At 41.5% G+C, this 21424-nt stretch overlaps 1 protein-coding gene across 1 annotated transcript in view; it reads right to left on the bottom strand.

The window, feature by feature from the left end:
* Nucleotides 1-21424, bottom strand: part of oca2 (oculocutaneous albinism II) — a 503930-nt gene that overhangs the window by 330768 nt on the left and 151738 nt on the right. The window contains exons 9-10 of the mRNA XM_072264241.1: nt 12035-12106; nt 4961-5026 (exon numbers count right to left, since the gene is read on the bottom strand). Of these exons, the coding sequence (XP_072120342.1) occupies nt 4961-5026; nt 12035-12106 (138 nt within the window). The remainder of the gene's footprint in view (nt 1-4960; nt 5027-12034; nt 12107-21424) is intronic.

The following is a 21424-nucleotide window of genomic DNA, read 5'->3' as shown; positions in this document are numbered from 1 at the left end:
AGTTACATGGAAAAGGCCAGGAGAATGTTGTCGAGAGGGATAGTAAATCAGCCATGAGGGAATGTCAGAGGAGACTCGACGGGCCAGGGACCTAACTCTGCTCCAATGTCTTATGGTTGTATTGTCAAAAGCAGCTCAAAACCCCCTTCTCAAGAGAACTCTGGGACGGACAATAAATGCCTGATCCCAATAAAAAAAATAATTTTAAAAGATAGAGTGGAAAGTAAACCATGGGCTCATTGGCTAGTCATTCTGTTGTAAGTTCCAAACTAAATACTGATTCACTAGCAGCGTTTAAAACAAAATCTTTTGATAGCCTCAAATGACGAAGCTGCAACAGAGTTACTATCCTGAGCTTCCTCCACACTTGTGGCAATTTCCATATTATGGACACTAGCATCTCTACCATCTAGGATATCTTCAAAAGGTGATGCCTCAAAAAGGCAGCATCCATTATCAAGGACCCCCCCCCACCACCACCCCTCTTCTCGTTACTACCATCAAAGAAGAGGTACAGGAGCCAGAAGACACACACTCAATGTTTCAGGAACAGCTTCTTCCCCTCCACCATCAGATTTCTGAACAGGCAATGAACCCATGAACACAACCTCACTAATTTTTTGCTCTTTTTTCACACTCCTTATTTAATTTTTTACCTGTATTTCTTATTACACTTAGGCAATATTTTTATGTATTGAACTGTGTTGCTGACACAAAACAACAAATTTCATGACATATGTCAGTGATAACCAACCTGATTCTGATTCAACTGTGAATCCAAGTTTATACCCAGGCAGAAAACTAACTAACTAAGAGGGAGGAGAAGATGGCGGCGCAACGCGGCTCACAGCAGCCACTCCGGTGGTGATGTCTGTTATTTGTCAAGTAGGATGCCGTGCACAATTCTGATTTGATGGAGACGGACGTGAGAGCACGGAGGAACATCTGGAGAAACTTCTGAAATGTCTGCTTCGCTGCCGCTGCTACTGTGTGGTCCAGAATCTCCGGAGGGGGAGGCCCCAAGTCCTCGGCTTTACTTGTTGCTCGGCGGCCAGGGCGGGTTCGAAGCCATCGGCAGAGGGTGGTGCTCGGAGAGGCTGTTTCAGAGGGGCTGGTCGGAGGCTTGAAGTTTTCGGATGGACTCAGAGTCCGCTGCAGTCAGGTGCTTCCAATGGTGCTGCATCAGCAAGTTGGCGGCACTTGGAGGTTCGGGCAGGGAGAGTTTCTCCCTTCTACCGTCTGTGTGAGATGATGGGGCTATCGGGACTTTGAGACTTTTTTTTTACCGTGCCCATGGTCTGCTCTTTATCAAATTATGGTATTGCTTTGCACTGTTCTAATTATATGATATATGATATAATTATGTGGTTTTGGTTTGGTTTGTCCTGTGTTTTCTTGTGATATCATTCTGGAGGAACGTTGTATCATTTTTTAATGCATGAATATCTAAATGACAGTAAATGAGGACTGAGTGTCCTCATAATCTAATCTAAACTGCTCCTGAGTTTAATGCTGGTGAGGTACATTGAACACTAAAGTGACGGCATTCTTGAAGATGTGTTAGGTACAATAGCAACATTAAAACTAAACTTGTGCGTTAAGAAGTGAAGTGTTTCATGCAGGCATGAGGAAATGACCAACTTAGTCCCAACACGAAAAGAGCTCATTGGAACATCTTAAAATTGAAACTGATGGATTTTTATTCGAGAATGGGAAAACAAGTTGGGCTGATAGAATTAAGAAATAGTTAAAGGTGATTAAATTGAATGGCACAGCATGCTCAAGGACCTGAATGACCTAATTGGGTTCCTAATGTTCCAAACAGAAAATAGAATTTCTAATGAATGGGTATCTAGAGTTCACTGTAATGCATTTTACTCTTCAGATTACAACATCCTTACAGAAAATGAGCTCCACTCTGAAAATATTATGAGAAAATAACTATTATAAACATTCCTGAAGGATTAATAAGGTTAGGGTTGCATTTGCACAAGAATGGCCTTGAATGACAGCATGATTAATGCTTGCATTTCATGTATTGTTCCAATTATGCTAATCTTGTTTAAAACAACAAATGACTCATTAATATGACAGCTCTTTACAGTTTTGAAAACAGGCTGGGTAATTGATTTTGGACTTCTTTTGAATATATTTAATATTTAACTATTAATTGGGGCCTTTTCAGTGAGAGATAGAAGCTAAATGTAATTCCCTTTCTGTTGGGATTTCACAACACGATGTAGCCACTAATCAATCTTGCTCCACAGGGATGAAGAAAAGTATTAGGTTCCAGTTATTTTCTTACTGGTAGGTATCTATAGAGAACAAACTATAACCCGTGCACCAGACTTCAATTTACAGCTTAAGCGATGGACAGCAGGACAGCTCAGTCAATCAGTCTCTTTAACATCGTGCAGTTTCATCCATACCTTAGCTCATTTACTACTGGAATCCTCATCGAATCTTTTCATTAGCTGAACATCTGACAAATTCAACATAGACTTGATAGGGCACCCTCATTCTGCTCTCCTGATATGAATTAGGTCATTCAAAAACTCAAAACTCCACTGCACTTTCAGCTCTGAATCCCTGCCCTGAACTTTCTTACTGTCATTTTTTTCTTTCTTTAAACCAATCCTCAAAACTCAAGTCAATGATTAAGTCTGCCCTAATATGTCCTTATGTAGTTAAGTGCAATATCTCAGTTGACATTTCACACCCTTGGGAGGAAGACTCTGACTATCTATGCCTCTCATCATTTTAAATACTTCTATCACATCATCCTCACCCTCCTACACACCACAGAAAACAATCTAAGTTTGTCCAACATCTTCTTATAGCTAATGTTGTCCAATACAGACAAGATCCTACTGAGTGCCATCTGTAAGTAGTCCAAAGCCTCAAGATTCTTCCTGTAGTATTCAGAAAAGCATTTCATTCATCGACCTCCACTTTATCAGGCACCTTACCCACAAGTCTACTGCAATTGCTGGAAATTTTCTGAAGATCTTTAATACACACAAGCTTCTCCATCACAATAAGGTGGCAAGCCAAGGAGAAGCCAAAACATCATATAAACCATCTTCCCCTCCATGGATTCCATCTACTCTTCTCACTTCCTCAGTAATTCAGGCTACCCTGGGCATTCTCTCTTCTCCCACCTCCCTTCAGCCAGAATTTACAAAAGCTTGAAAGCATATACCACCAGGATCATGAGAACCTATAAAACAATTGAACCGATGTGTTGTATAAGAAGCTGGACTCTTGACATCATAACATATCTCATCATAGCCTTGCAACTTATTGTCTACCTACACTGTAATTTCCCTGTTACTGTAACACTATATTCTGCATTCCGTTATTACGTTTGCCTTGTGCCACCTCAATGAAATTCTCTGTGGGGATGACATGCAAAACAATGATTTTCATTATACCTCAGCACCTGTAACAATAATAAACCAATTTCCTAATTTACGGAATGTTCATTATTATTGGACATTTTGACACTGGGAGAAAGATACCAGCTGTCTATCTATGCTTCTCATGAACTAATAAACTTCCATCAAGCTTCTCCTCAGTCTCTACTGCTCCAGAGAAAACAATCTATATTTGTCCAACCTCTCCTTATAGCACATGCCGTTGAAAACTAAAGCACAGAAACAGGCCATTTGGCCCATCTAGTCCATGCTGAAATATTACTCTGCCTAGTCCCATTGACCCGCACCATCGCACTCCATACCCCTCCCATCCATGTACCTATCCACATTTCAAGATTCAAAGATTCAGAATTTCTCTGAAATGCTGAAAGTGAACCCACATCCTGGCAGCTTGTTCCACATTCCAAGTGAAGAGTTTCCCCCTCATGTTCCCCTTAAACATTTCACCTTTCGCTTTACCTCATGATCTCTAGTTCTAACCTCACCCAACCTCGGTGGGAAAACTGCTATACCCCTTTCTATACCCCTCATAATTTTGTATAATCACTGGGACAATTATGACGGCCTTTAATACACACAAGCTTCTTCCTAACAACAAAGAGGCAGCTGAATGAGAAGCTTAAACTCTGTTACAACTTTTCTTCCATGGTTATAATTGACATTAGGCCTACATTAGGAGTTTGAGGAGATTTGGTAAGTCACCAAAAACACTTGCAAATTTCTACAGAGAGTACCAAGGAGAATATTCTAACCAGCTGCCTCACTGTCTGATAGGGGGGGTGGGGGGGGAGGTGGTGGGTTGAGGAGTGGGGCTACTGCACAGGATCGAAATAAGCTGCAGAGAGTTGTAAACTTAGTCAGCTCCATCATGGACACTAGCCTCCATAGTATCCAGGACATCTTCAGGGAGCGGTGCCTCAACAAGGCTCACCACTTTTTTATTTCTGTTTTTACATAACTTATTTGATTTCACTGTTTAATATATAAATACTTACTGTAATTTGCAGGGTTTTTTCTATTATTACGTATTGCATTGTACTGCTGCCACAGAGACAATAAATTTCACAACATATGCCGGTACTATCAAACCAGATTCTGACATCGTTCTCAGGAAATCTAAACCATAAGGAGAGCAAAGCTCCTGAGAAAATTCTTCACCTGCAGTTCTCAAAAGTTTGTCGCAACGGGCATATGACCGACTTCAAACATTCTCTCTCTCGGCTTCAGATGACACACGTTCCCATGTGCCAAGCATATGCACTGATAACACCTCAGAACCCGCAGTGCGTGCGCAAAGAGTGAGACACCTGAACATTTAAATTCATGGCTCACTCAGCCAAAGCAAAATCTAGTTTTGCCAGAACGTTTTCACACAGCTGCTGAGGCATTTAACAAAACTGACAGATGGTGAGATTGAGGTTAAAAATTAAATTCTGCTCTACAATTGCACTCCTTGAAAGAGATACACGGATAGAATATGCATAAGTGTGATTAAAACAATTGCAGTAAGGAATTTTAATTACCATTCCAAACAATAATGTCAGCGTTTCATAGTCGATCCACTCCACAACCGTGGCCATGCTTGGCCTCTGTAATAAAAGAACAAAATTAATGCTTCAACTTGTGGAGCCGTTTAGCATTTTTTCTTCACATTCTACATGCTCCACTTTTCTCTGCATTCCTATTCTTTTCAAATGAAAGTCAATGTTAGATATTTCCATTACAAAGGGCCAGAAACAAAGTTTTAATTTACTAATCCCAACTAATGCATGCAGATTAAATTATTCATAGAATGTTTTACCAGTGTTAGAATTAAAAAGCAAGTACTGAGATATTTTGACAGAACTACTTTAAAATACAAGTGAAGTTTCAGACTACGCTTTCATTGTCTTCCATAAGTAAGCACAAAACAGCAGTGCATAGCTGAAAGTCACCCTCCCTCCTTCAATTTATTGATCAGCAAAACCTAATTAATTCCTGGCCTTTGCTCTTTCATGTGTGTTCACTTCATTATTCACCTCTTCTCCTTTTAAATGATCTCGATTGCTCTTCTGGAAATAAATCTGTCTCTCAGTCACAACAATCCTATGGCTCACAGCTCTATGAGGATTCTCCCAAGTTCTTTTTAAGGATTTTCACATCCTGCAAACTTTCACTCAGTGAGTTCCAGATCCTCAACACCCTACTTTTCCTCATCTTTCCTCTGATCTTGCAAACAATTATTTTAAATCAATGCTGCCGAGTTTTCCAAGGTTCAAAGTAAATACTATTAAAGTACATATATGTCACTATAGACTACATTGAAACCTTGACTACCTTACAAGAAAATGAAGCTCAGGGGGGTTTCTGGTGACCAGTATGTAATTTGAAAATAAATTTACTTTGAACTTTGAGACTCATTTTCTTGCAGGTATGCATAGTAGAATAAAGAAATAAAACAGAATCAATGAAAAACTACTAACAAAGGAAGACTGGCAAACCCAGTCAATGTGCAAAATAAGATAATCTGTGCAAATACAAAAAAAATATAATGAATCTGGGAATGAATGTGAGGAGCACTTGGCAGCTTTTGGCCTGTACTGACTGGAATTTAGAGGAATGCGGGGGCGATCTCATTAAAACCTACCAAATGTTGCAAGAACTAGATAGGAAGGATGTGGAGAGGATGTTTCCTGTGGTGGGGGTAGCCAGAACTAGAGGGAACAGCATCCAAACTGAAGGGCAACCCTTTAGAACAGAGGCAAGGAGGAATTTTTTTTTAGCCAGAGAGTAGTAAATCTGCGGAATGGTCTGCCACAGACTGCAGTGGAGGCCAAGTCCATGTGTATATTTTAGCTGGAATTGCTCGTTTCCTGACCTGTCAGGGCCTCAAAGGATATGGTGAGAAGGCAGGTGTATGGGGTTGAGTGGGATCCAGGATCAGCCAAGATGAAATGGTGGAGCAGACCCAATGGGGTGAATGGCCTAATTCGGCTCCTACGTCTTATAGTCTTATGATCTAATAATAATAATTATTATTATTGTTAAATAAATAAATAGTACTGAAAACATGAGTTGTAGAGTCCTTAAAAATGAATCCATTGGTTGTGGAATCAGTTGAGTTTTTGATGCAGTTTTAAGACAAAAGGTCTGTACTATTCACTCTACCATAGTAATCGTTTTATAATTTTATATATCTTAACTCTCCACTTGGCCTTCTCTGTTTCAAAGAAATAAATCCTTGTCTGCTCAATATTTGCTCATAGCTGCAATTTTCCAGCCTTGGCAACAGGTTTGTAAATCCCCAGTGCAGCCTCTCATTTCTTCTATAACATGATGATCATGCTGTATAACAGTCAATTTGTGGTCCAGTTAGTTTTATATGCAACCTTGTATTATTCATTAGTCAGGATCTGGACACACCAGCATTTGTTGCCCATTTCTCATTATAGAGTCTTAGGGTCATTCAGCAGGAAAACAGACCCTTCGGCCCAACTGGCCCATGCTGACCAAGTCCCATTTGCCAGCATTTGGCCCATAACCTTCTACCTGCTCCAACCACTTCCTCTGACAGCTGATTCCACAGAGATATCACCCTTGTATGAAAAAAGTTGCCCATCCCCAATGTTCTTCTCAATCTTTCCCCCTCTTACCTGAAACCTTAAGGTAAGGTTTAGAGGTAGGCCCTCTAGGTGTACCTCATTCTGAAAGTAAGACTGAGTATATTCACCCCTATTTATGCCGTTCGTGATTTTATACACCTTTAACAGATCACCTCTCAGTCTCCTGTGCTCTAAAGAATAAAGCTCTAGCTTGTGCCACCTCTCCCTATAAATTAGTCCCTCAAGTCCTGGCATCGTTCCTGTAAATCTTCCAACACACTTTACAGTTTAATGTGGCAGGGGAGGCAAAACTGAGCACAAGTGCAGCCTCAGCAGCATCCTGAACGACCCCACCACGACCTCCCAAATTTACACTCAATGCCTTGACTTATGAAGACCAACATACCAAAGGTTTTCTTCACCACCCTCTATTTACCAGTGACTCTCCTTGCAGAGAGCCATGTACTTGTCCAAGGTCCCTCTGTTCTGCAAAATCCTCTCAGGACTTGCCTTTCACTGTGTTAGTCCTACCTAGATTTGACTTTCCAAAGTGCCATACCTCACACTTACCTGAATTAAACTTCATTTGCCATTCCTCAGCCCACTTACCCAGCTAATCAAGATCCCTTGTCCACTAAACCACCTATTTTAGTAAAATTTGCAAACTTACTAACCATGCCTTATACATTCTTATCCAAGTCATTGATATGGACAACAAACAACAATGGGCTCAGTGCCAATCCCCAAGGCACAACATTATTCACAATTCTCCAGTTCAAGAAACAACCTCCTACCATCAACCTCTGCTTTCCACCATTAAGAAAGTTGTGTATATCCAATTAGCCAGCTCTCCCTGGATTCCACGTGATCCAGCTTTCCACAACAGCCTACTGCGTAAAACTTTATCAAAAGTCTTACTGAAGAGCATAGGAACAACATCTACTGCCCAGACATCATCAACTTTTTTGATCACCTCTTCAAAAAACCCAATCAAGTTCACATGACATAAAGACCTTTGGAAGGTAGTGGTTAATTGATGTATCTTTTCTTGCTTTTTTCTTCCACCAGGCCATCAGACTGATTAACTCACGCTGATTTGAGTGTATTCTATGTTACATTGACTGTTCTATTTATTATAAATTACTATGATTGCACATTTAGACGGAGAAGTAACGTAAAGATTTTTACTCCTCATGTACGTGAAGGATGTAAGAAATAAAGTCAATTCAATTCAAATTAACAGTACAATTGTCTACTCTGCCAACTCTCTAACAGGCAGAGAGGATCATAAAATGACATTTAGAGCCATCACAAATTCATTACTTGTTTTGCTTAGGTCTGCTTCATCTGCTCCTACTTATTTATCTACTTTCAAAACTGCTGCACCCTTTAATACCTAGAACATTGAACATAGAACAGTACTGCACACGAACAGGCCCTTCAGTTGTGCTGACCCAATTAAATTAGTAATCAAATGGGCAATCTAACTAATCTGCTGTGCCTACGCAATATCCATATCCTTCCAATTACCTACAATCATGTGCCTATCTAAATGTCTAACAAGTCTCTAATGTAGCTACCTCTCCCACCCCTCCAGGCAGCACATCCCAGGCACTCACTGCTTTCTGTGTAAAAAACTTGCCCTTCACATCTCCTTTAAAATTGTCCCCTCTCACCTTAAATGAATGCCCTCTCTCTACATTTAGGTATAATATATCAATTTATTATTGATGATTCAAAACAGGATTAAATATTGAGACATAAGAGATTCTGGAGATGCTGGGAATCCAGAGTAACACACAAAAAATACGGGAGGAACTCAATAGGTCATGCAGCCGCTATGGAGAGGAATAAACAGTTGACTTCTCAGGCCGAGGCCATTCATCCAGACTGGACAGGAAGGGGGCAGGAGATGACAGATAATTGTCACATCCTAATGAAGGGTTTCAGCCTGAAACATCAACTCTTCATTCCTCTCCATAGATGCTGCCTAACCTTTGAAGTTCTCCCAGCATTTTGTGTGTGTTATTTAGGGTTGCCAACTGTCCCGTATTGGCCGGGACATCCCGTATATTGGGCTAAATTGGTTTGTCCCATACGGGACCGCCCTTGTCCCATATTTCCCCCCCTAAGGTAGAGCGTTCCTATGAAACCATTCGTAAGCCAAAGTGGCATAACGCGCAGAAGCAATTACCACTAATTTATATGCGAAAAATTTTTGAGTGTTCCCAGACCCAAAAAATAACCTATCAAATCATACCAATGACACATAAAACCTAAAATAACACCAACATATAGTAAAAGCAGGAATGATATGATAAATACATGGCCTATATAAAGTAGAAATAATGTATGTACAGTGTATCAGAATCGGGAAGATTAAGCCAAAACTGATTTGCAGAGAGAAAAAAAAAAAAAAAAAAAATCGGCATGTACATGTATGTGCACATCATGTATGCACACGTCACGCATGCGCACAGAGGTGCCCGCACAAGGCTTCATGGTCATGATAGTCTTTCTCGGGGTAAACACAAGTGTCCCGTATTTGACTGCTACTTTTGTCCCTTATTTGGGAGTGAGAAAGTTGGCAACCCTAGAGTTACTCTAAAACATTAAGATCTACAAGAACATAAGGTTTAGAAGTGTAATAACCAAAGAAAGGTATGATAATAGATTCCAGAAGAATCCAGGTAGGCTGGTGAAACAGGCGAACTCTTGATAAGTAAAATTTAAGGCAGAGAAACTATCCCCTGTTATGCCTCAACTAAATTAGTACATTTATTTCTGGTCAGCATACATTAAGGATGTGAGGATCTCTGACAGGTGCAGAAGAGGGTAATCAAAATGGTTTCAGGGATGGGGGATTGTAAATGCAAAGGCAGACTGTAGAGGCAGAGATTATTCTCCTTGGAATAAAGGAGGTTGGTTGTGAGAGAGAGAGAGAGAGAGAGAGAGAGAGAGAGAGAGAGAGAGAGAAATTCTTTAGAAGCGTACAAGATAACAACAGGCTTAGACAGTAGAGAAAGAGAAGCTGTTTCTATGAGATGACTGTTAATGACTAAAAGATACATACTTAAGGCTTTAGCATAGAGCTAAAGCTGAAATCTGAGGAGAAAACATTTTAATGCATTGTGGGATAATAATGTAGAATTTGCTGCCTACAAAGATAATCAAAGCGAGGTGGATGATAATCCAAGAAGGAAATTGGAGATGCAGTTGAGGAAAACTGGGATAGAGCAAGGGAATGGATCTGACAAGATTGCTCCACGGACAGCCAGCACGGATTCAATGGGCTGAAAGGCCTCCTTTCATACCATAACACCCCAATGTTCTTGCAATTCTGTAAAGAGATACTTATTTAGCAGAAAGAATGATACAGACTGATGGTATAACTCTAAATGAAAGACGAACAATGAAGAGACCTTCATACTTGCGAGCAACACACATAAAAGTTGCTAGTGAACGCAGCAGGCCAGGCAGCATCTATAGGAAGAGGTACAGTCGACATTTCGGGCCAAGAAGTTTAAATTTTCTCGTACTTCTATGTGTGTTGCTGGAAGTTCCAGCATCTGTAGATTTCCTCGTGTTTGCGTTCATACTTACCAGCATGACTTTAAAAGGTGGAAGGGTAGGCTGAGACAGTAGTTCATTAATTATATTATTGGGATCGTAAGCCTCAAAAATGGAGACAGAGAGTATAAAAGCAAGGAGGGTCAAGAGAGTAATGAGATGTATTACCTCCAGTTTTGGTAATTGAATTTTGGGAGGATGAGATGGCCCAAGACAGGGTATGGAAAAGATTCACTGGAATGGTTCCAAGGATGAGGGACTTCAGCTAAGAGGACAGATTAGAAATTATGGGGTTGTTCTCCCTACAGAAGAGGAGGTTGGAAGGAGATTCATTAGAGATGTGCATGCTCATGATAGGATTGGATAGGGTAAGCAGACTTTGTTCATGTTAGTAAAGGATACAGGTTTAAAGTCACTGGTAAAGCATCCAGGATCGATATGAAAAAAGTTCTTTAATACATAGTGGTAAAGATCAGAGTGTGAGTGTGGCAAATGAAAGGTCACGTCTGGTGTCCAAAATGGAATTGGTTACATATTTTAATGTTAAAAATGTAAAAGCATAAGGCAGCTCCTTCTCTGCTGCAACAATTCTATGATTCGATATATGGTTTTCCAGCACATCAGTCTAATTTCTTATAGGGTATCCAATGCAAATTCCTCAGGTATTTTCATTTTTATATCAAACATATTGAGTGATTTTTTTACACCTGTACATAGATAGGTAACACACAAAAACGCCAGAGGAAGTCAGCAAGTCAGGCAGCATCTATGGACAGGAATAGAGTTAAGATTTTGAGCCACCCAGCTTTATACTTTATCCTTCCTCCTGTACCCACCCAGCTTCCCACTCACCTGTTTTTATCAATCACCTGCCAGTTTGTACTCCTCCCCATCCTCCCACCTTCTTATCCTGGCTTCTGCGTCCTTCCTGGAAAAGAAGAGGGAAGGAGCCAGAATAAGAATGTGGTGGAAAGGGACAGGAGCTGGCTTCTAGCTTCTTCCCCCTTTCTCTCCAATCATGAAGAAGGGTCTTGGCCTAAAACGTTGTCTGTTTATACCTCTCAATTGATGCTGCCTGAGCTCCTCCACAAGTCTCCAGCATCTGCAGAATTTCTTATGCTTATAGATGGATAACATAGCTGTTTGAAAGATAATAACATTTTGGCATTCAGCTCATCAACTACGAGTAATTGCATTACAACTATCGCAGCTAACAAACATGTCAACACTGAAATTACCCTGTGGAACATTTTTGCTGTTTTCCTCTTTGCCAATCCATATGTTTTAAATATTCTCTTTAAAGTAGCAGTGGGAAGTATTAAGTAAACAGTTCAGCATTTACCTAACATTAATGTTGCAGCATAATTTCAGTTAAACCTTTACCATCCAAACAGATCTCCAGAAAGGCACAGCATAGAACATAGCCAGGTGAAAAGGGGCACTTACATCACCGATCACGGCGAGGGCAGCTAAGGCTGCCAGAGATCCCAACATTGCGGCCAATGATCTGTGAACGATCTGAAACCACAGCAAACAGATGGACAATACATCATCATTTAATCAGCTATAACTTGCAGATTGCAGTTCTAAAGCATCCCTGCTTTAGGAGTATAAGGAAGGTTGAACAGGTGAGAACTGAGACTGTCCTAAAGGGAAGGGCATTCCAAAGCTCTGTTTCATGGACCTCTTTTTTTTGATCACTTCAGATTCCTTATTGCTGAATTAGCAATAAGGCGCAGCACATCACACAAACCAATCTTCCGTCCGTGGACTCACTTTACACCGCACGCTGTCGGAGCAGTGCTGCCAGGATAATCAAGGACACGACCCACCCAGCCAACACACTTTTCGTCCCTCTTCCCTCCGGGAGAAGGCTCAGGAGCTTGAAGACTCGTACGGCCAGATTTGGGAACAGCTTCTTTCCAACTGTGATAAGACCGCTGAACGGATCCTGACCCGGATCTGGGCCGTACCCTCCAAATATCCAGACCTGCCTCTCGGTTTTTTTGCACTACCTTACTTTCCATTTTTTTATTTTCTATTTATGATTTATAACTTAATTTTTTAATATTTACTAATTTTTACTCTTTTTAATATTTTTAATATTTAATATTTGTAATCCAGGGAGTGTGAAGCACAGAATCAAATATCGCTGTGATGATTGTACATTCTAGTACCAATTGTTTGGCAACAATAAAGTATAAAGTTTAAACAATTAAAATATAATAAATGAACTACAAGTTCCTAAATAGACGCCTTCAACGGTACTGGTTATTTGTGATGTCACTTGGGTTACTATTCATATCGAACTCCGCACTCTTATTTGGTCATTTGGAACAGTAGCTTTCCAACAGACTACCTGTTACACACCGAGCTGCAAATCAATAAAAAAAATATCTTTGCATATAATTCTGTACTGTTTAAACTTCTGGCATTTTCTATAAACAATCCCAGCCAAGTTGGGCAGCACGGTGGCATAGTGGCCAACAATCTGGGTTCAACTCCCACCCTTGCCTTGTAGGTTCTCCCTGTGACCACGTGGGTTTCCTCCAGGTACTTCAGTTTGCTCCCACAGTCCAGAGGCGTACCGGTTGGTAGGTTAATTGGTCATTGTAAAGTGTCCAGTGATTAGTCTAGGATTAAATCAGACGATTGCAGGGCAGTGTAACTCAAAAGGCCTGAAGGGCCTGCGCTGTATGTCAATAATTTTTTTTAAAGTTAATTGCAGATTAAGCATTACTCCAGGCAAAGTATCATTTGTGCTATTATTTTCTCATTTACAGTTCTTCCTCAAGGCATCATCTTCACCATGCTGCTGATGGACCATTAAATGATAGTTGTAGTTTGCTCTATCACATTAATAACGTAACGATGGCCGGAGCCCTAAGTCTGCAAATCTCTGCAAGTCCGCTGAGGAAGTCAAAGGACCAATGTCTGCGAGTCCGGATCTACTGGAGCCTGAGGCCAGCCTGTCCTGGGGGTGGGTGGGAGGGAGGAACGGGGTTTGTTTCGCTGTTGTTGTTTCGTTGCTTGTTGTGTCCCTGTGTTGTCCTGCCCAGCACTGTGGGCTTGCTATGTTGGTACCACAGTGTGTGGCAACACCTGCGGGCCGCCCCAGCACACTCATGGGTGTGTTTGTCGTTAACAAAAAGGATGCATTGCACTGTATGTTTCAATGTACACATTTTAAATAGATTTGAATCTTGAATTTTGAATCTATTCTACAATGTTATTTAAATCTTATATTTAATCTATAATTCTGAAACAAGAATTTACACTTCTCTATCTATCTGAATCAATGAGTACTTCCAGCACTCACAGTTTTTGTTTTGATTTAACGTTGCTTTCTATCAATGTAAAGAGATAGCCCTGGATTTAATTTTTATTGGGTAGATATTCATTCCTGGCATCATGTAAGAATCATTCAAATTAAAAATTAAAAAACTTGAAATGGAACATTCAAATAATTAAGCGTTGCCTGAATAGAGTTACGCTTAAATGCAAAACATTAGTACTAACCAGCAAGGAAAACAGCAGCAATTAAGAATGTTCAATGCTTTCGCTGATCTACAAGACTATTTATAGCACAACAAGCACGGGTGTACAGAAAGAGCAGAGAGAAGGATTAGGTAGAGCCTTCTGAGCTGGGAATTAGCTCCAGCAGTGGCCCTGATTAGAAGGAATGGTCCACTGCCTCTGCTGTCAATGCTCGATCAGAGCAGCAAACACACATTGGTCAGGATTTTCCTCCTAACTGCTCCTGCGCCTCTGATGTATCTTTGCTGGAAGCCCTGCCTGAGAAATCCCCTAACAAAGAACATTCTCCATTTCACATGGAGAAGTGCTGAATGTAAGGAGAGTTTCCTGGCCATTGTGATTTGAAAACAAAGAACAGTACAGAATCAGGCCTGTCTGTGCCTAACACAATACCAAACTAAATTAAACCTTTTCTGCTTGTACATGATGCATATCACTCCATTTTCTACATCCATATGTTTACCTAAAATCATCACTATTACATTACATTTGTGTCCACCACTGCCTCTGCCAGGCTGCTAGAGGCATCGATGGCTTAGGGGTGGATATGAACAGTTTCATCCCCACCTCCTTGATTTTCTAATCCATGACCCTCTCTGAAAGGCAGCAGGCCAGTGTGTAATGTCACCCAGTGCAGATACATAAGATACAAATTCGGAGCAGAAGTAGGCCACTCAGCCCCTCAAGTCTGCTCTCCCATTTGGTAAGATGGTGACTGATCTAATTAACCTTAGTTCTGTATGCTTTTCTAACACAGTAAACTTTCACACCTTGCCTTCAAAATATTCAAAGACTTTGCTTGCCCCAAACTTTGAAGGGAAAAAAAAGCTTTGTGTTCTGTGTTGTTCTGACAGGCGATGTGGGCATGCTACGTAGGCGCCAGGATATGTGGCGACACTTGCAGGCTCTTAAAGCTCCAAAGTCTCACAGCTCCCTCAGAGAGGAAAAGAATTTCAGTTTACCTCAGTCTTAATTTGGGTGACTCCTTATTTTTAACAGTAACACACCACGATATCTGAGTTCTAGATTCCCACCCCTCCCCCCACACATGGAATCCTCCTCTGCTTAAACAAGCAACTAATAAAACAACACACATAAAAGTTGCTGGTGAACGCAGCAGGCCAGGGAGCATCTCTAGGAAGAGGTACTGTCGATGTTTCAGGCCGAGACCCTTCGTCAGGACTAACTGAAGGAAGAGCTAGTAAGAAGTTTGAAAGTGGGAGGGGGAGGGGGAGATCTGAAATGATAGAAGAAGACAGGAGGGGGAGGGATGGAGCCAAGAGCTGGATAGTTGATTGGCAAAGGGGATATGAGAGGATCATGGGACAGAACGGCCGGGGAGAAAGTAAAGGGGGAGGGGGGAGAAAACCCAGAGGATGGGCAAGGAGTATAGTGAAGGGGACAGAGGGAGAAAAAGAAGAGTGAGAAAAGAATGTGTGTATATAAATAATTAACGGATGGGGTACGAGGGGGAGGTGGGGCATTAATGGAAGTTAGAGAAGTCAATGTTCATGCCATCAGGTTGGAGGCTACCCAGATGGAATATAAGGTGTTGTTCCTCCAACCTGAGTGTGGCTTCATCTTTACAGTAGAGGAGGCTGTGGATAGACATATCAGAATGGGAATGGGACGTGGAATTAAAACATATGGCCACTGAGAGATCCTGCTTTCTCTGGCGGACAGAGCGTAGGTGTTCAACGAAACGATCTCTCAGTTTGCGTCGGGTCTCGCCAATGTATAGAAGGTCACATCGGGAGCACTGGACGCAGTATATCACCCCAGCCGACTCACAGGTGAAGTGACATTCTTCCCCCTCCTGTCTTCTCCTACCATTTCGGATCTCCCCCTCTCACTTTCAAATTTCTTACTAGCTCTTCTTTCAGTTAGCCCTGACGAAGGGTCTCAGCCCGAAACATCGACAGTACCTCTTCCTAGAGATGCTGCCTGGCCTGCTGCGTTCACCGGCAACTTTTATGTATGTTGCTTGAAATTCCAGCATTTGCAGATTTCCTCGTGTTTGTGAACTAATAAAACATGTTTGTTTGTTCCTTCGATGGTCTTACAGATGACCCAAAGTACTTCAAAGATTAGTTTCAGTATTTTTTGGCCGTGAATCAGAGTGAGCCGGTCTACAGGAGTGAAGAGCACTGCACTTTCTCTGTAACTGCAACACTTTATTCCGCGTTCATTTTTGCTTTCCTTTTGTACCACGTCAATGTGTCTTTGTCTGGATGGAATGCAAGATCTCTGCACTGGACTTCAGTGGTAATAATAGATGACCCATTGTACATGGAGGGGAGAAAATACAGGGCTATGTAGGAGGGAAGAGTTAGACTGAACTAGTCTAATTTTTAAGTTAAAAGGTTGGCACAAAATTGTGGGCCGAAGGGCCTGTACTGTGCTGTAATGCTCCATGTTGCATATTATTTAGAGGTAAAGTGTAGAACAGGCCCAATGAACCACACCACCCAGCAATCCCCCAATTTAACACGAGCCTTATCGCAAGACAATTTATAATGAACAATTAATCTACTAACTGGTACACCTCTAGACTGTGGGAAGAAACCGGAGCACCCGGAGGAAACCTTTACAATCACAGGGAGAACTTACAAACTCCTTACAGACAGAGTGGGAATTGAACTCCAAACCTCAGCTGCAACAACATCGCGCTAACTGCTAAACTGCCACGGCACCCGATTTTATTATATGTTCTAGAATAAGCCAGTTAATATTACCAATCACCAGTACTAATTACCAATGAAGCCAAAGGAAGTTAAAGGAAATTACATCACTGGGGTTGAAGGATGGATTGGATTTCTATTGACCTCCTTCCTTATTATCCAACAAAGTTTAGGACCATTTGTTTAGACTTTAGAACAGTTTGGTGACAGGGGTTATGATATTCTCCTTGTGAACAAGTATATAAAGTGTAACTGAGGAGCGAGTGCCTGTTTTCAGAGTCCAGTTAATCAGCAACAACAGTGACCATCAGGCCATAAGACAGTGGAGCCATTCTTCCCATTGAGTCTGCTTCATCATTTCATCGTGGCTGATTTATTATCCCTTGCAACCCCACACTCCTGCCTTCTCCTCCTAACCCTTGACACCCTTACTAATCAAGAACCTATCAACCTCCGCTTTAAATATACCCAATGACTTTGCCTCCACAGCCGTCTCTGGAGATGAATTCCACAGATGGTCTTAGAATTCCTCCATTACAGAAACATCCTCCCCATGACCACTCTACCTAGGTCTTTCAATATTCACTAGGCTTAAATGAGATCCCCTTTCCTTCATCTAAACTCCAGCAAATGCAGGCCCAGAGGCATGGAGCTCTCCTCATATGTTAACCCTTTCATTCCCAGGATGATCCTTGTGAACCTCCTCTGGATCCCCTCCAATGCCAGCGCAAACTTTCTTAGATAAGAGTTCCAAAACTGCAACAATACTCCAAGTGTGGTCTGACCAATGCCTTATAAAGCCTCACCCAGTAAAACTGTGCACCTACTGTTAAAAAAAAATTCCTGATGAGTGATCAAGCAGCAACGAAGTGGCGGAATGGCCTCTCATCTGATCCTCTATTCTGCCACAAGTTTCCCTCGACATGGAAATTAGGTTCCAGCTGGTTGAGCAAAGCACGATAATTTGTTTGAAATTACCAAAGCTCCACCACTCGGGCTGCATACTGATCCTCTTCCCTCCTCCTTCAATGGAAAAACTATTACAGTTTTGCGCATCTCATTATAAGTACAATAATACACACGATGCAAACACAAATGTAAAGAAAACTGTCACCCAGCCACAAGAAATGTGAATAAATGAGTTACGATGGGAAAGGGTTTATTGTTGCTAATGAGAACATTAGAAAAATGAGCCTTCTTTAGTCATTAAAGAGCAACAATATTTACAGGTGACTGCTGCTGCCTTTGGAGATAATTATGAGGAAAATGTAACAATGTCAATGTTGTGACAAATGTGCTTAGATATTCAAAAATGCTCAGCAAACAACATGACCAGAATCTTTTAGTACGAGTGTGTTCACGATCCGTACCATGCATTACCGAGTTAATACAGTGTGCGTTGTTAAAATAAACAACAAGTAGGTTGAGCTGAGTCAGCAGACATGAGCAAAGAGGGATGAATTATATAATGGCGTCCACCACGGCAGAATATCTCAAAGCATGTTAAGTCAACAGACCAGATTTTTGAAGCCCAAGCCAGGTTCATCCACAACATTGAGGAACATTCTCAGTAGGGTCCGTGACAAGAGACGACCTGGGAGAGTGTACAGAATAAACAAGTGGATAGCCAGATACCTTCTCCCAGGGTGGAAATGTCCAGCAGCAGGGGGCATAATTTTAAGAGGATCAGAGGAAAGTATAGGAGGAATACCGGAGGCAAGTCTTTTCACACAGAGTGTGGTGAGTGCCAGGGGTATTGGTAGAAGCAAATATGTCATGAAACTTGTTGCATAGCAACAATAGTACAGTGCAATACATAAAATTTACTGTAAATTCCAATGGGAATGTATAAAATTAAGTAAGTAGTTCAAAAAGAGTGTAAAATAATGAAGTAAACTCTGGACTGTTCAGAAATCTGATGACAGAGGGGAAGACAGTGTACCTAAGACACAGAGTATGTTGTTTTCAGGCTCCTCTGCCTGCTCTTTGATGTTAGTCCTAAGAAGAGGGCATGTCCTGGGCAGTGAGGGTCCTTCGTGATGGATGCTTTCTTGAGGCGTTTTGAAGATGTCCTCGATGCTAGGGAGGCCAGTGCCCATGATTATAGAAATTTGCTACAAGTGTGCAGGAAGACAGGATTCCATTTTTGTTGTAGCCTCATGAGATAGCATTGAAAAGGAAAACCTGGCAATGTCAATATCAGCAGGGTAATCAGACCATAGGTGATTCAACTATATCAAACTAAGAAGTGGTACAGCGAGTCTGCAGGAGCAGTGCACCAGGGTTAAGCTTTTAGAACCAGCCAATGTAATATACACAGAATGCTGGAGGAACTCAGCAGGTCAGGCAGCATTAATGGCGAGGAATAAACAGTCGATGCTTCGGGCCAAGAGTCTTCAGCAGAACTGGAACTAGCCAGAAGTTTTTATCTCAGTAAGTGTCGTGGACCTGATGCAGAAAGTTAGGAAAGAAAGTCATCAAGTTCTGAGCACAAACTGAAATTAGGTGTTCTAACCAAGTCAATTCTAGTCATGGAGCTGGATATATTTCATGTTTCATTTGACTTGCCCCTTTCCTATCCCATTTTGCCCTGCACTGTTTTTTCTTCCTTGCTCTATCCTTTCCCATGTGCCGCCTATCACACATCCTTGTATTTATACTTAAAATAACTCTTCTCATTCCTTTTCCCAAACTCTGATGGTTTTTATCTTCTCTCAGTTCTGAGGAAAGATCACTGACCTGAAACTCTAATTATTTTTCTACCTTCGCAGATGTTAACCATTTCCCGACACCTTTTATTTCAGATTTCCAGCATCTACTTTTCTTCAGAAATGTACTGTCCCTCAAGTCCAAGAAATAAAGTCAATGCTATTTTCAGCAGCAGGTGAGCTGACACTGGGTGACTTCCACTGGTGTTACAGCGATGTATGTAAGAAATATTGCTTGTTACTTTATGATACAGATATGTGGACTAAAGTTCACCTCAGGATCAAATAGGGCATTAGCATTGTGAACCTTCATCTTCAGCTTCTGATAGTTGATAGTCAGCATCTTGCAAACAGTGCCAGAGACAATAGTTTTGGTGTCCACATCATAGAAATCACCCTTCCCTTTGGACTCTATCTACTATATACTTTCTCACTGCCTCAGTAAGGCAGCCAGCCTAATCAGTTCAGCCAGCGAGTCTGGGGGTGGGCGGGGGGGGGGGGTGGCAGGGAAACAAAGGAAATGCTTCAAGGATAACATCAAAATCAGCCTAAAGAAATTCAACATTACATCTAAAAACTGGGAAGACGTTGCACTCAGTAGATACACCTGGAGGAATTCTGCTCAAGAGGGAGCTGTGCTACGTGAGAACAACTTCTGCTGTGCCACAGAAAGCAAGCAGTGGTTGTGAAAGGAGAGACTGAACAACCATAATGACAGACGCCACTGATTCTTGCCCACAGGAATACATCAATCCTGGATCAGCCTCTGTAGCCACCTGAGGACCCACCAAAAGACAACTCCTTAGGAGAACATCATACTCGACTGGAGTGATTTCACCACTACCACTATAAGAGTGACTGTGCATCAAAATCAGTTCTTCAGTTGCAAAGTTCTTTAGAATGTCCGAAGCATCTGAAAAGTCTTATACAAGTCTCCCTTTACTACAAGGAGCACAAATATTGGTGTACGTTTATATTTTACCTTGTCCAAAGGCTCAATTAAAGTAAAATAACTTATTTTCCTAGCACCAACTTCTTCACACAAAGAGTGGTGAATCTGTGGAATTCTCTGCCACAGGAAACGGTTGAGGCCAGTTCATTGGCTATATTTAAGAGGGAGTTAGATACGGCCCTTGTGGCTAAAGGGATCGGGGGTATGGAGAGACGGCAGGTACAGGGTTGTGAGTTGAATGATCAGCCATGATCATACTGAATGGCGGTGCGGGCTCGAAGGGCCTAATGGCCTACTCCTGCACCTATTTTCTATGTTTCTATGAAAGACTCGTTCTGCTGGCCTCAGGGTGGGCTCCTCTAATTCTCTGAAGGACAATCATTGTTCAAAAAACTCAGGAAGTAGATGAGCATAAAACATATAACATTACACACAGCACTAACCTCTCAGCCACGATGTTGTGCTAATCTTTTAACCTACTCTAAGAACAATCTAACCCTTTCTTCCTACATAGCTCTCCATTCCTCTATCATCCGTCTGGCTATCTAAGAGTTTCTTAAATGCCCCTGATGAAAAAACTGGTCAGTGCTTTATCACCATGAACCATTCAGAGAATTCCTTTGTTACATAGCCTGGTGAATGTGAGATTTTAAAAAATATTAGCTTTATTTGTCGTAAACACGAGGAATTCTGCAGATGCTGGAAATTCAAGCAACACACATCAAGGTTGCTGGTGAACGCAGGAGGCCAGGCAGCATCTCTAGGAAGAGGTACAGTCGACAGTCTCGGCCCGAAATGTCAACTGTACCTCTTCCTAGAGATGCTGCCTGGCCTGCTGCGTTCACCAGCAACTTTGATGTGTGTAGCTTTATTTGTCAGATGTAATTGAAAAAATCAAAACGTACAGTGAAAAGCATCATTTGTGTGAACTACCAAACCAGTCAAGGATTGTCCCAGT

The sequence above is a fragment of the Mobula birostris genome, chromosome 7 (assembly GCF_030028105.1).
Source record: "Mobula birostris isolate sMobBir1 chromosome 7, sMobBir1.hap1, whole genome shotgun sequence".
NCBI classification, from domain to species: domain Eukaryota; kingdom Metazoa; phylum Chordata; class Chondrichthyes; order Myliobatiformes; family Myliobatidae; genus Mobula; species Mobula birostris.
This window is presented reverse-complemented; position numbering and strand designations above follow the sequence as displayed.